General features: G+C 38.2%; 1 protein-coding gene across 1 annotated transcript in view; it reads left to right on the forward strand.

Moving 5' to 3' along the window:
• LOC132827287 (leucine-rich repeat-containing protein 74B-like) overlaps window positions 1-15158 on the forward strand; it is a 66222-nt gene that overhangs the window by 36669 nt on the left and 14395 nt on the right. The window contains exons 7-10 of the mRNA XM_060843920.1: window positions 47-156; window positions 9595-9710; window positions 11280-11358; window positions 13968-14063. Of these exons, the coding sequence (XP_060699903.1) occupies window positions 47-156; window positions 9595-9710; window positions 11280-11358; window positions 13968-14063 (401 nt within the window). The remainder of the gene's footprint in view (window positions 1-46; window positions 157-9594; window positions 9711-11279; window positions 11359-13967; window positions 14064-15158) is intronic.

Consider the following 15158-nt stretch of genomic DNA (forward strand, 5'->3'; position numbering starts at 1 on the left):
TACAAAGATGTCCAAGCTTCAATAACTTATTTGTTACTTTGTAAAGGTGAAGAACTTGGAAATGCTTTAGCAGATAACAGTGGGATAATGGAATTGGACCTAAGTTGGAATTTTCTACGTGGGAAGGCTTGTACAGCAGTAGCAGAAGGCCTCAGCGTGAGTACTGCAAGGCGATGGGAATTCCATTGACTGTATTCAGATGAATAATTATAGTTATACTCTATGAAAATATGTGCACATCATGGTGTACAGGGCAGCAATATGGATAGTAAATCATTACTAAATTCAAAGCAAATTAGAAAAAACTTGCAACATTTGGAGTTAGTTAGCAAGATGACTAATGTGGTTCAGATTCCTGTTCAATTGGATTAGACATTTGCATTTGCCTCCTTGCCCTGCTTGAAAGTGGAAAGCAATGGCAAGCCATCACCACCAGAAACTGCAAAGTGACTGGCTCAGCATAAAACTTTAGACGATGACAAGCCAAAGACCTGCTACTGGACAGAGTATACATAAATGAACTACACCATTCAATAAAAGTTCGAAGTATGCAGCACCACCTTAGATATAAAATTGGCAAAAATAAAGAAATCGTCCAGACCATACCTTTTAAGACAGACAACTCCGGAAATATCAGTACCAGTTTCTTTATGGTGGCTGTCTTATCTTCCTCTGCATTGTTAATGCAGAATGAAAGTCAATATGTTAAACCATCTCATCCCATGTAATGTGTATTTTCTATGCCATGTATAGGCAGAGTTGTAGTCACCAGAGAAAAGAAAATCGACAGAAAATGTTTGGCAACAACAGATTACTATTTATCTAGGGAATGCAAGAAGTAGCAGCAGTAAGAGTCTGTTTGGCCCATCAAGGTTTCTATGCCGTTCAAGAAGGTTGTGGCATATCTGATCAGAACTTCAAAACAGTCTCTTGCCTGTTTCCCAGAACACTCTACTCCCTTGTAGGTCAAAAATCTGTTGATTCCCCTTGAATATATTCAATGATCCACTGAGTTTTTTTCTTCTGCATTATTATTCCAGTACTATTTGAGGGCAGAGCAGAGGAAAATTTGTTTCAACATTACTTAAGTTTAAATTGTACGTATTTATATTGTCTCACTTTAACCCACAAATATTCATGCATAATTCTGTTTTATGATTTAGCATGATTACTATATATAAAAGATTTTTGAATTTAATTAAAAGATTTGTGGATATTTCAAGATCATAATATCAGATGATATTAACAAGCTAATCAAACTTCATTTTAGTGATATGCTGTGATCTAAATCTTTCCTGTGTTTCCACCTAGTTGCACATTCTTATTTGGTGAAATGTTAGATTGAATAAGATATTCCCTCAACTGCAGTGCACTCCAACAAACAAACATGTGGCACTGTTTTTGCTTACAGCAGTTAAAGCATATTCAGATTTCTTCAATAACCTTTGATGTTAAGAATTAGGCATTTGCTATCAAGAGTCCTTTATTTAACATATTTAAGGTTTTACATTTCAGTATTGTATCGTTATAAAATGTTGTGTCATGCTGTAGTTGTATGTGAATGGTACTTAGAATTCCCCATTAGTTCTTAAAGCATAAGACATAGGAACTGAAGCAGGACATTCAAAGTGGTCATAACTGAGCTGATAATTTTCAACTCTACTTTCCTGTCTTTTCCATATAAGCCTTAATTTTTCTATTGATTTAAAAATCTATCTATATCAGCCTTGACCATATTTAATGACCCAACCTTAACAGCCGTCTACAGTAAAGAATCCACAGATTTAATACTGTCTGAAAAAAGAAATTCCTCATCATTCTTATTTTAAATGTGCGACTCCTTAAACTGAGATTATGCCCTCTCGCACTACATTTTCCGCAAGTGGAAACAACCTTTCCACAGCTACTCTGTCAAGTTTCCCAAGAATTTTGTCTGCTTCAGTAAGGTTGTCTCTTCCAATTACAAAATTCTAATGAGTGCAAGCCCAGTCTATTCAACCTGTCCGCATAAGACCATTTTTTTCATACTTGCTGTCAACCTAGTGAACCTTCTCTGGACTGCCCTCTAATGCCAATATATCTTTCCTTACATAAGAGGCCTAAATCTGTTAATAGAATTCTAGTTATGGTCTGACCAGTGCCTTGTACAGTTTTAGCAAGATCTCCTTAGTTTTAAAGTCCATTCCCTTTGAAATAAAGGCCCACGTTCTATTTACCTTCCCTATTATCTGTTGAACTTAGATACTAGATTTGAAGTTCGTGGACAGGAACTTCCAAATCCCTCTATTCTGTAGCTTTATGTTGTCTTTATCTATTAAAATAATATTCACTTCCTCTATTCTTCATGCCAAACCTCAGATTTCTACTTTATATTCAATCTACTGAGTTTTTAACCACTTGCTTAACTTGTCTATGGTCTACATATTCTTTGTGTCATCCTCACTATTTGCCTTCCCACTATTTTTTGTGATGTTCACAAACTTGCCTTATAGTACATTCACATTCCACAATCTTGATCCCTGTATTACTCCACTAGTTGCCATCCTGAAAATGCACATCCCCATCAATCCAACTCTCTGACTTTTATTAGTTAGCCAGTCCTCTATCCAAGCTAATGTACTACCTTAAACAACATTGGCTATTGTAGATTAATTTGTAGCTTAATACTATGTCCCCTGCTTCCCCTTTTTATCCATTCTGTTTCTTACCACCTTAAAGAATTCTAGTAAATTTGTCAGGCATCATTCCTTCCTCATGAAGCCATGCTGACTTTGCTTGATCTGTATTCATAAATTCTCTGTTTTTTCCTTTATAATAGATTCTAATACTCATCTAATAATCAACATTAAGCTAACTGGCCTATAGCTTTTGTTTTGTCTCCTTACTATTTTAAAAGAAGGTGTTATGTTGGGAGTGTTCTAATCCTCTGGCATTTTTCCAGGATATAAGGATTCTTGGAAGATTATTCCAAGTACATCCACTGTCTCTAGTTACTTCTTTTTAATATCCTAGGATACATCCCATCAGGCCAGGATACTTGTTGGTCTTTTGCCCTCTTAGTTTCACTAGCACTTTTTCCTCTCAACAGCTGTATTTATTTCTTTGTCTTTTTTTGCCCCATGATTATTTAATAATGGTTCTGTTCGCCGAGCTGGAAGTTTTTGTTGCAAACGTTTCGTCCCCTGGCTAGGAGATATCATCAGTGCTGTGGAGCCTCCTGCGAAGCGCTTCTTTGATGTTTCTTCCGGCATTTATAGTGATCTGTCCTTGCCGCTTCCCAGTGTCAGTTTCAGCTGTCCGCTGTAGTGATTGGTATATTGGGTCCAGGTCGATGTGTCTGTTGATGGAATTTGTGGATGAATGCCATGCCTCTAGGAATTCCCTGGCTGTTCTCTGTCTGGCTTGCCCTATGATAGTAGTGTTTTCCCAGTCGAATTCATGTTGCTTGTTGTCTGTGTGTGTGGCTACTAGGGATAGCTGGTCGTGTCGTTTCGTGGCTAGTTGGTGTTCATGTTAATGCGGATTGTTAGCTGTCTTCCTGTTTGTCCTATATAGTGTTTTGTGCAGTCCTTGCATGGTATTTTATAAACTACATTAGTTTTGCTCATGTTAGGTATTGGCTCCTTTGTTCTAGTAAGTTGTTGTCTGAGCGTGGCTGTTGGTTTGTGTGCCGTTATGAGTCCTAGAACACCGAACGGAGAATTCACCACAAGGGTACACAGGAAAACAACACACACAGACCAAGTCCTAAACTATGAAAGTAACCACCCCAACACACACAAACGAAGCTGCATCAGGACACTATTCAAAAGAGCTACAACACACTGCAGTACACCAGAACTGCGAAAAGAGGAAGAGGAACACCTATACAAGGTATTCGCCAAAAACGGATACCCGCGCAACTTTATCAACAGATGCCTAAGAGCTAGACCACGGAACGAGGACATGCCACAACCAAAAGGACTAGCCACACTACCATACATCAGGAGCGTTTCAGAACTGACAGCCAGACTACTGCGACCCCTAGGACTCATAACGGCACACAAACCAACAGCCATGCTCAGACAACAACTTACTAGAACAAAGGAGCCAATACCCAACATGAGCAAAACTAATGTAGTTTATAAAATACCATGCAAGGACTGCACAAAACACTATATAGGACAAACAGGAAGACAGCTAACAATCCGCATTAACATGAACACCAATTGGCCACGAAACGACACGACCAGCTATCCCTAGTAGCCACACACACAGACAACAAGCAACATGAATTCGACTGGGAAAACACTACTATCATAGGGCAAGCCAGACAGAGAACAGCCAGGGAATTCCTAGAGGCATGGCATTCATCCACAAATTCCATCAACAGACACATCGACCTGGACCCAATATACCAATCACTACAGCGGACAGCTGAAACTGACACCCGGAAGCGGCAAGGACAGACCACTATAAATGCCGGAAGAAACATCAAAGAAGCGCTTCACAGGAGGCTCCACAGCACTGATGTCTCCTAGCCAAGGGACGAAACGTTTGCAACAAAAACTTCCAGCTCGGCGAACAGAACCACTACAACAAGCACCCGAGCTACAAATCTTCGCACAAACTTCGAATTATTTAATAATTTTTGAATGCCAATGGTGATTTCTGCTGTGAAGATTGATACCAAGTATTTTTTCAACTCCTCTGCTCTTTCCATTTTCTTTTTGGCTTCAATCTCTAAAGATGCCTATGTTAACTTTGCTTCTCTTTTTTTTAATATAAATTTAAAGAAGCTCTTGCTGTGTGCCTTGATACTACTTGATATCACAGAGTGGTACAGTGGCTCAGTGGTTAGCACTGTTGACTTATAGTGCCAGGGACCCAGGTTCGATTCTAGCCTTGGGCGACTGTCTCTGTGTGCATATTCTCCCCATGTGTTAGGTGCATTAGTCAGAGGGAAACAGATTCAGGTGGGTTACATGTCGGAGGGTTGCTGTGGACTTATTGGGTTGAAGGGACTGTTTCCATACTGTAGGGAATCTAATCTACTTTCAAGTTTCTCAAAGTTTATTTCCTTCCTCTTTTTATCTATCTTAGGTTGTCTTTTGTTGGCTTTTAAAAACTTTCCCAATCCTTGGGCTTAGCACAAATCTTTTCCACATTTTCTGTTTTTCTTTCAATTTGATGCCCTCTTTAACTATTCTGGATAACCATGGTTGGCTCATCCCTTTTGTAGAATCATTCCTCACTGCACTGTGTCTTTGTGTCAACATGCCGTAATAGACAGAACAGAGCAACAGTTCTGTGAAGGAGGGAAAATCAAATGCACACCAGCCTCTAGCCAAATCTGCAGCATTGGCAAAAACAATTTTGTGTATTTCAAATAAGGTTTCACCATGCATCATTGTTATTGTGTTGTCTAGCAGAATATTTGAGGAAATTCAATTCTATAAGTATTTCTTAGTATCATTGTTGGCAATGGGTGTAGGATATTATAAAATCAGCAGTTTGTTTTTAACCTCAGTCCAATTTTGTTACAATCCAGTTAGGGTCCAGTAGTTATAGTGAAAAGTAGAAGTTGCAGTTGATGAAAACCAAAAAGGTTTCAAAGTTTTAGTTAAACAGATTTTTAATAGACTTATAATTAAAGAGGCAGATAGTCATTGTAGCAACATAGATTGGAGGTGTACATCAAGACCAGGTGCTGAAATTTCAATAAATATTATCCGCACTATAGTTTAACATCTAGAATTAATGAGTTTAGCATCAACTTACAGGCAATTTGTGATTGAATATAAGCCATATCCCACCCCATAAATGACAGACTCAACTAGTTCAGATCTTACATATTGATTGAATTGTCCACCTAAAGTTTATCAATTGCCATGAGTTATAAAGTCCATCAAATTCTACCTTCCTCGAGGGATTTCAGCCCCACTCCTTCAAGCATTTAGTTTCTTATTTTTCTTTTAACAACAATTCTAACTCAACCTCGATGTAATGAGTTATCATGCAAGAATATTCCAGCTCCAATGACTGCTCACCATACTCAATCATTTTGTTTAATACTGCAGCCAGACTTCATTTCGGAGCCTAGCTCAGACATTGTTTTAGCTCTCCAGCTGAATTTCTGCCAACAACTGCTACTAATCTTCTGTGCGGACTAATTTCGTTGTAGGCTAGTCTTAATGCTGCAACTAGGTCACATGATTGGATTCTCACACAACACACAGGAGTGCTACCAATCTATCCCTTGGCATCCTCTAACCAAGACTCAGTCTCTGCCACAAAGCAGGGCCTGTCCTAAAACACAGTCCAAAAGCATAGGTTCCTTTACATTTCATATTACTGTTGACTTCAAATTCAAATAAAATTTGAAGTATGTAAAACAGGCCTTACTATATTAGCCTTTCAGGGCACTTCAGCTTCACACTGTTGGTCTCATTGTTATTCACAAACAGCTTTTTTACTCATCAGCTTTTAAGACGCAAAAAAACTGAACTGATTTGTTAAAACATGCATTTGGGTTGCAAATACAGGTACAATGGCCAAGATCTTCCACTTGGCAGATAATCATTGTAAGCAGCATAGGTTTGAGGTGTACATCAGGACCAGGTGCTGAAGTTTCAATGCAGCTGATTTCACCTGAATTACCCAGGATATATAAATGCCCACTAATCAGTTACCCAGCATCTAAAACCCTCCACAAAGTCCCAACTCTAAATTAGCGTCAGAGACTTGAGATGATTCTGACTGACTGACGGACTTAAATTATTCCCCGGATAACTATTCTAGGAAAAGTTGAAGTAATTAATACCTGGTCCAACTCTTGGCTGAATAGTTGGAGAACTAGCTATTTGGAAACCGTATTGGCTTGAAGGTAGAAGACAGAGGGAGATTTGCTTTTCAGACTGGAGGCCTGTGACCAATGGTATGTCACAAGTATCAATGCTGGGTCCACTACTTTTATCATTTATATACATAATTGGGTTGTAAACACAGGAGGTATAGTTAGTTAGTTTGCAGATGACACCAAAATGGGAGATGTAATGGACAGCAAAGAAGGTTATCTCCGAGTACAACGAAATCTTGATCAGATAGGCCAATGGGCTGTGAAGTGGCAGATGGAGTTTAATTTAGATAAATGTGAGATGCTGCATTTTGAAAAGGCAAATCAGGGCAGGACTTCTACACTTAATGGCAAGGTCCTAGGAGGTGTTGCTGAACAAAGTGACTTTGGAATGCAGGTTCATAATTCCTTGCAAGTGGAATCCCAGATAGGTAGGATCGTGAAGAAGGTGTTCGGTATGCTTTCCTTTATTGGTCAGTGCATTGAGTATAGGGATTGCGAGGTCATGTTGAGGCTGTACAGGAGATTGGTTAGGCCAGTATTTGAATACTGCATGCAATGCTGGTCACCCTGCTATAGGAAGGATGTTATGAAACTTGAAAGGGTTCAGAAAAGATTTACAAAGATGTTGCCAGGGTTGAAGGGCTTGAGCTATAGGGAGAGGCTGAATAGACTGTTGTTGTTTTCCCTGGAATGTAGGAGGCTGAGCTGTACAGAGGTTTATAAAATCAAGAGTGATGTGATAGAGTGAAGAGCCAAGGTCTTTTTCCCAGGGTAGGGGTGTCCAAAACTAGAGGTTATAGGTTTAAGGTGAGAGGGCAAAGATTTAAAAGGGACCTAAGGGGCAATGTTTTCATGCAGAGGGTGGTGCATTATGGAATAAGCTTTGAGAGGAAGTGGTGGAGGCTGGTCTTATGAAGATGTGGATGTACTGTGCCTTTTTTTTTAAGAGAGTGAAAAGCTAGAAAAAAAATACCTGACAGCACAAAGTGTTCTGAAAAAAAGATATAATGTAACATGTGCCCTAGCTACTGGATTGGTTGCCTGGAAATGACAAAACTGATTTAAATTAGGCTAATCAGTTTAAATTATACCCCGAAAAGAACCAAACTCCAATCCAGTTTGAATTTAGTAAAATGACAATTTTAAAAGCCACTGACATAATCTGATGCGTTGTGTATATAATACTGGGGAAAATTGAACACTTGGAAGGAGAACTGCAAAGCTATCAGCATGTAAAAACTATCTGAAAAATAGCTCTCTTAAAAGTACCTTTATCGATCAGTAACCTGTGAAGCAGAATCCCCAAAAAGAAGACAGAAATACAGCAAACTGAAAGCTGCCTGGTTTTGAGAAGTTTTGTTTTCTAAATCTTAGTTGGAAATTTTATTGGACTGTTTTTGTAGAAGAGGAAGGTAAAAGATAGGTTAGAGGAAGGACTTGTAAATAATTATTAGTTATTTATTCTCTGTCATACTTTAAGAAATAAAGTTGTTAAGTTTTACTTTAAATAGTGCTTGGCTGCTTGAATTTTCAAAGATTACTGCACAGAAATAAATCTTTTCTGCATAGTAAGTTTTAAATTAGCAGAGGGGTTTACCCCATGTTGTAACACTGGTACAATTACAACATTTAAAAGGCATCATGATGGGTACATGAATAGGAAATGTTTAGAGGGATATGGGTCAACTACTTTTAAATAGGACTAGATTTATGTGGGATATCTGGTCGACATGGATGAGTTGGACCCAAGGGTAGGTTTCCTTGCTATATATCTCTAACTCAATGGCTGTATAACTGAACATCCCATCCTTGCCTCAACTCCCCGATTCAACCCCAGACCTGACACCATTCCTCTTCACCACCTCTGATATAACCTTACTGGACCAAACAGCAGCATCACCATTGTCCCGCCCCACCCCCACTCGCCTGGGTCCCCACATTACAGCAGACTTGCTGGCATCTCATTCCAAATCCTTCTAAAGACCCTACATCTCTCCAACTCTTAAACATATTCCCCACCCCATTCCTCCCTCCCCACCCCACCCCCCCCGACTTGACTTATCCTAAGCACTACATTACCCATCTGCCATCCAACTCCACTTCATCTACCCTTCCTTCTCCAATTGGCACACTGCCATCCTTCCCTCGCCTACTTCACACACTTACTTGCCTTCTTTCAGAAGCTGTCAAAGTGACTTTTTGTAAGCTTTAAGCAACAGAATTGGCATGCTGATAATGAGAATATGATCCATTGTTGATCATCTTCACTCTAGGCTGTGAAGACCCCTTTTTTCTTACAGTCCTTTGGGAATAGGGATTCAAATCCAGATCAGAAGATTTGATTCAGTGTCTCAAATTTGGCAACTTCGGAACCAAGTGCATTTCAGATCTTGCTGGTTTTTGGGCCCAGCAGTTTGGATTGGGTGGTTGATGTCAAGTTGGGTCAAGGATTGATCAGACCATCCAAAGTACGTGAAAAGATGTGCATGAAGGCAATAACTAGTGTAGCATCTATTGCAACAAGCCTGCAAGTTAGTAATATTCATCTACTAACAAGTAAAATTAATACATAGCAGTTCATAAAGGTCTTTGGTTTTCAGGCAACACTAATTTTCAGATAGCCAGATTTGAGGCTCTGTGGTGAATATGTCTTGAATCTGATGCCCAGTCCAGGAAACTGAATTGACCAAGGTTGACAATTCCTGCAATTAGAAAAACAGTTGAGTGTAATCTATTTTCTTCCCCTACCCCCCCAGGATAATATTTATCTGAAAGTACTGAATTTGTCCTATAATGGATTTGGGAATGAGGGTGCAAAAGCCCTTGGCAACGCTCTTAAAGTTAATAATGTGCTTGAGCAACTGAATATCAGGTATGTCAACACCTACCTTATTTTAATCCAGATTGGTTACCATTTTTCTGTTTGTATAAAGCAGTTTCTTTGTAGGCTATCATGAAATAGGTTGCAATTTATTGAAATGATCATTTGGAGTTTGCACAGACTGACTTTCTTTCCCTACAAGTCTTTATTTTAAGATACAAACTGGGAGTGGATATGGTGATCAGCTGATGTTGCATACTGCCACAGTCATGGATGGCACAGTCTATTAATATGATTGTGTTTAATAACACATACCACAATATCAGGTGCTCAGCTAACTCTGGGCCTGTGAAAAAGGTAGGTCTAAGAGGGAAATCTGTTCTCTGTTGGAAAGAGAATGGGTGGCCTTGCAGCATGATAGTATCAGTGAATGAGAGCTTTCCATTTGCATAACTTTGAAGGGAACTCGATTGGAATGTTTTTTTTTAATTGCTTATCCATTGTTCTAAAAACACTGATTCATGCTAGGCATCTTAAGCCTTTGCTACTGTATCCTTCTTGTCATTCTTTTTGTGGGGACCCAATAATTAATGTCAATAGCCAAGACTAATCTCGCTCAAAATCTGCATACAAGCACTACCAGCCAAAGGGATTGGTTCACAACTGAGAATGGAGCCCTAATCAGTCTCCCACTCCCCACTTCCTTAATCCCATTCAGTACAAAGTGGAACTCTAGATTTCAGATCTTATTGTCACGTATATTCAAGTACAAGCTTATGACGTCTTTGGTCTGTATGACTCAGTATGATAATAGGTGGTAGATTTTCTTGGCTGTCCTGTGAAATATTAAAATTCTGAGTTTTAAGATTTAATTTACAGGACAAAAAAGTAACAGTAGCTTTTCACTCATCATTATTAAAGTGAGAAAAAAAACTGAATCCTGTAACCAGTTTCAGGAGCAATTAGTTATTGCAGAATGCTATGAAATATTTTTGTAATCTAGATGATATGTGAACTTGACTGGACAGTGAACAGTGTTTTTGTGTGAGAAAGTGAATTATTTACATTTAGCTGACATTTTATGACATCTTTCGATGTGTTTGCCAATTAAATGGACAAATACAGCAAACATTTGCCCATAGTATAAACTCACAGATGGAAAAGAGATGAACAGCTAATTCATTTGTTTTTGATTGTGTTGATTGAGGGAGAATATTGCCCTTCACACAGCTGGTGAGCTCCTGCTTGAGTAACGTCAATGGCATTTCTAATGCACTACAGGCATGTACCATATATTTCAAAGGAGCACACCTCCGATAATGCAGCATTCCTTTAATACTGCTCTATGTATACTCCAACCCTGGAGTTTAAATACACAACTACATGACTAAAGCAACACTGATACCAACTGCATTAAATTTGTTTAAAGTAAAAGAAAATGGATTTTTGTGATTTAAGATGGAAGTGTAATCAACACGTATAACTACAATCATGATAAACTTAACTTGTATTTTTTGTCCTGTAATTATATCATATTGTTTTAAATCACCAAATCCAGATCAATTTTATGGATTTCAGATTTTAAAGCTTTCTGATTTATATTTTGGTTTCTTTTCACAGTAATAATCGTATTTCTCCAGAAGGAGCAGTATGGTTATCAATGGGACTGAGAAACAATAACACACTAATTGTACTTAATGTAAGTATAATTTCCAAACTGGTAAATGCTACTCAAATGGCTCATTGGAATAGATCGATCCAACCATTCATTTAATTATTAAATCCATAACTTCAAGAAATCTCTATCTAGAAATTGGATAAGGTGAAAAAGATGGAGTACACAGACTTCTTGCTCAGTTAGGACTTACTCAGATGTTACATAAAATCACTGCTACTTGAGTTGCAATAATTCACGTGCAAGTGTTTCTATGGGGCTGAGAGGGTTAATATCAGGAGGCCAAAATGCTACTCAAAGGCAACCAATGCCTCTTAACAGGAGAGGTACAGTCTGCTTACAAAATGTATGCTGCAGTTTGGAAGGTGATGACAAAGAAGGGAGAGAATGGGCATCATGGTTCTTTCAAAATAAAAAGAGGGAGACAAAGGTAGGATTAAGTGAGAAAGAGCAAAGTAATTTTTTGTGAAAGTGAGTTTTATTTGAATTTAACAATTTAAACTGAAAAAATGATATTGTGCACTTGCAATGATTAATTTCAGTGCATTTAGCAGTCATAGTTATTTATCATGTCAATAAAAAGGATGCTTGAGATAGACATAAATGAGCTTTCTATGGCAAATTTTAAGTTAATATCTACTGCACCAGTACAGAGACTCCAAACCGTTGAAGACATTTGAACAGTGGGGCAAACAGCAAGATATCATTTTCAGATCACATCTCTGTTCTCTCTTGGAATGCTGTGTGTAATATCCATAAAAATGAGGTTTATTTACAGTTATTGTGATGGTAAATTCTGGTCAAATATGTTTCAGTGGTGTTGGTTGAAAGAAAATGTTAGCCAAGGCACTGGAAGACTTATCCTTCTCCTGTTCAAGCAATGCCATGGAATTTTTTATATCCATTTCTGCATGCACCATGGAATTCAGTTTACCTGGCTTATCTAAAACATATTATCTTTAATAGTTATGAACAACCTTCTAATGATAGACAAGTGCTGTATCAAAGAACAAGGCTGGTATATTGGCAGTCTCTACTCTCTGCTCAGTTAGTTGATCTCGGCAGTCACACACATCTACAGCACTTAAGTTTAGGTACAATACAAGTAACCAGGGGTTCCCATTCCCAATTCCTATCCAGTATCCCTTTTTTTTAATTCATCCTCAAGAATGTCTAGTAAAACTAGCATATATTGACAATTTCTATTTTGCCCAAAAATGTGGGGTGATTTATTTAGAAGCCCTGCCTGCATCTTGTGTGGTGGAAGCATTCCACAGTGCTCTTAGGTTGGAAGTTGCAGAATATGGACCTAGCAACAATGAAGCAACTATGTCCGAGTATAGAGAGTGCATGATTTGGAGGTAATAGTGTTCCATATATCTGCTCATTCTGCTCTTCTAAGTAGTAGATGTTATGGGTTTGGCAGAAATATCTGTGAAATGCGTCATGTTGGTAAATGTAGATTGTAACCATAGTACACCGTGGTTGAGGAAGTGAATGTCTGAGGTATTGGACAGGCTGTCAATCAAGTAAACTGTTTTGTCCTCGGTGGTGTGAAGCTACCTGAGCATTGGCACAGCTAGACTTATCTGGGCTAGTTTAAAAAAAAAGTCCCATGGCCCTCCTGACTTGCGCCTTAAGTGACAGGTTTTGAATAGTGATGACAACAGTAATTCATACCAAATACCAGAGATTGATTTGTTCCAATGGCTACAGTAATTAAGTGGCTAATCCAGTTAAATTCTAGTCAATTGTGATCCTAGGGAGTTGATTCAAGACAAATTTGACACAGTAATACCATTTATTATTGTAAGTAGGTTGTTAATCTCTCTGATCCCATTGATTTCAGTTTTACTTTGGCTTGTTGGCACTACACTTGATTGAAAACTGCCTTGACATCAAGGGTAGTCATTCTCACCTTATCTCTAGAATTGATTTGTTTTTTTTTCCATATTTGAACATAGGCTTTTGAGGGTCAGAACTGAATGGTACAGGCAGAATCCTAACAGAGTATTAGCGAATAGCGTATTTGCAACTGCTGCATGCCAATGTAGTTGGTAACCTTTTCCATTACTTTGATCAAGAATGAACTGATAGAATTTTGTCCAATTGCATTTGTCCTTCTTTTTGTGGGTGGATATACCTGGGCATTTTTTTTACTATCAAATCAATGTCAGTTGTAGTTTCATTAGAACAGATTGACTCCAGCTACAACTAGATCTGAAGCACAAGTCTTTAGAACTGCATTTGGTACATTTCAGCAGCTATAATTTACCCATGTCCAGTGTACTCAGCCATTTCATGATTATCATATGGAGTGAATTGAATTGGTTGAAGGTTGACATTTGACATGATAGGAACGTTGGACAAAGACTGAGTAAAATCATCCGCTTGGCATATTTAAAGTGAAGATATGAGTGTTGGATGAAAACATGATGAATCTTGTATTTGATGTAAAATAACACACTAATTCATCATTTGTAAAGAAGAATTGCCACGGAGCAAAATAGGAATGGGCTGCAGGTGTTAAGAGGAGAGGAGAAGAGAAGTATAGGAGTATACATTGGAAAGGTGATTTAATCATTCTAAATGTCACTTTTGAGTAATTAAACTCTTGTAATTTATGTTCGTAGATGGCCCGAAATCCAATGCAGAGTGCTGGCTGTTACGGGATATTGAAAGCTTTAAAAGAAAATCCGAAAAGTGCCATAGAATCTTTGGATTTCTCTGTAAGTATATTCTGCTCCTTTAATAAATGGTACTTTGTAGTTCAACAGTGAGTACACTTCAAAGTACTTCATACATTTATAAAGTGCTTTGAATCGCCTGATTGTCACGATAGTCACTATATAAATGTAAGGTTTTCTTTGTTTTGTTCTCTCTCTCTCTCTCTCTCTCTCTCTCTCTCTCTCTCTCTCTCTCTCTCTCTCTCTCTCTCTCTCTCTCTCTCTCTCTCTCTCTCTCTCTCTCATATCTAAAAATATAATTGACTCATTTCCCGTACTACTTCCTCAGTTCTGTACATAACATGCTCTTTTTCTCCATGAAACTTTACTAACTGAAGAGGCATTTCCATTTTTGATTTGTACTGTTGAGCCACAACTGTTCTAAGGCTAATAGAGGTTCACCCATTATTGCGGTACAGTTACAGAAAACATTTTGATGCTGTAACGTACAGTCATAAAATGAAGAACCACTGTTTCCCTCATCCTTATGATGGCTCTTTGAAAGACCTATCAAATTTGCCCCACTTATGTATTAAGCACAATCCACTTTAAGTATATCTCACTAATGCAAAATTTAGTTTAGTTCAGAAGAAATAGCACCTCCATGTAAATGACAGAATTGGGATTGGATGGTCTCTTAGGTTAAAAACAAAGACTGCAGATGCTGGAAACCAGATTCTAGATTAGAGTGGTGTTGGAAAAGCACAGCAGTTCAGGTAGCATCCAAGGAGCAGGAAAACTGATGTTTCAGGCAAAAGCCCTTCATCAGGAATACAGCAGGAATTGGATGGTCTCCGCCATGTGAATTCCTAACAACTCTTCATGATTTGCACTATGGTAAAAAGATGGAGTTTGCTGAGATCCATTCAAAAGAGTAAAATATGATAAAGCTAAATAAATATGTGAGCAATAATGAAGTAGAAGAATGGGTTGAAAGGAGGTTTGATTGAAGTAGAGTGGGAGAAGACTCATTGGAGCACACAATGTCTCAGATCATAATAAAAATGATCACCTGAGGCAACATTTTAAGCAAGGAAATTCAAACTGCCATTGTTTCTGATGTTTTGTTAGCATACTTCTCTCATGACAGAACCTCTG

Source organism: Hemiscyllium ocellatum, chromosome 24 (genome assembly GCF_020745735.1).
Source record: "Hemiscyllium ocellatum isolate sHemOce1 chromosome 24, sHemOce1.pat.X.cur, whole genome shotgun sequence".
NCBI lineage: Eukaryota > Metazoa > Chordata > Chondrichthyes > Orectolobiformes > Hemiscylliidae > Hemiscyllium > Hemiscyllium ocellatum.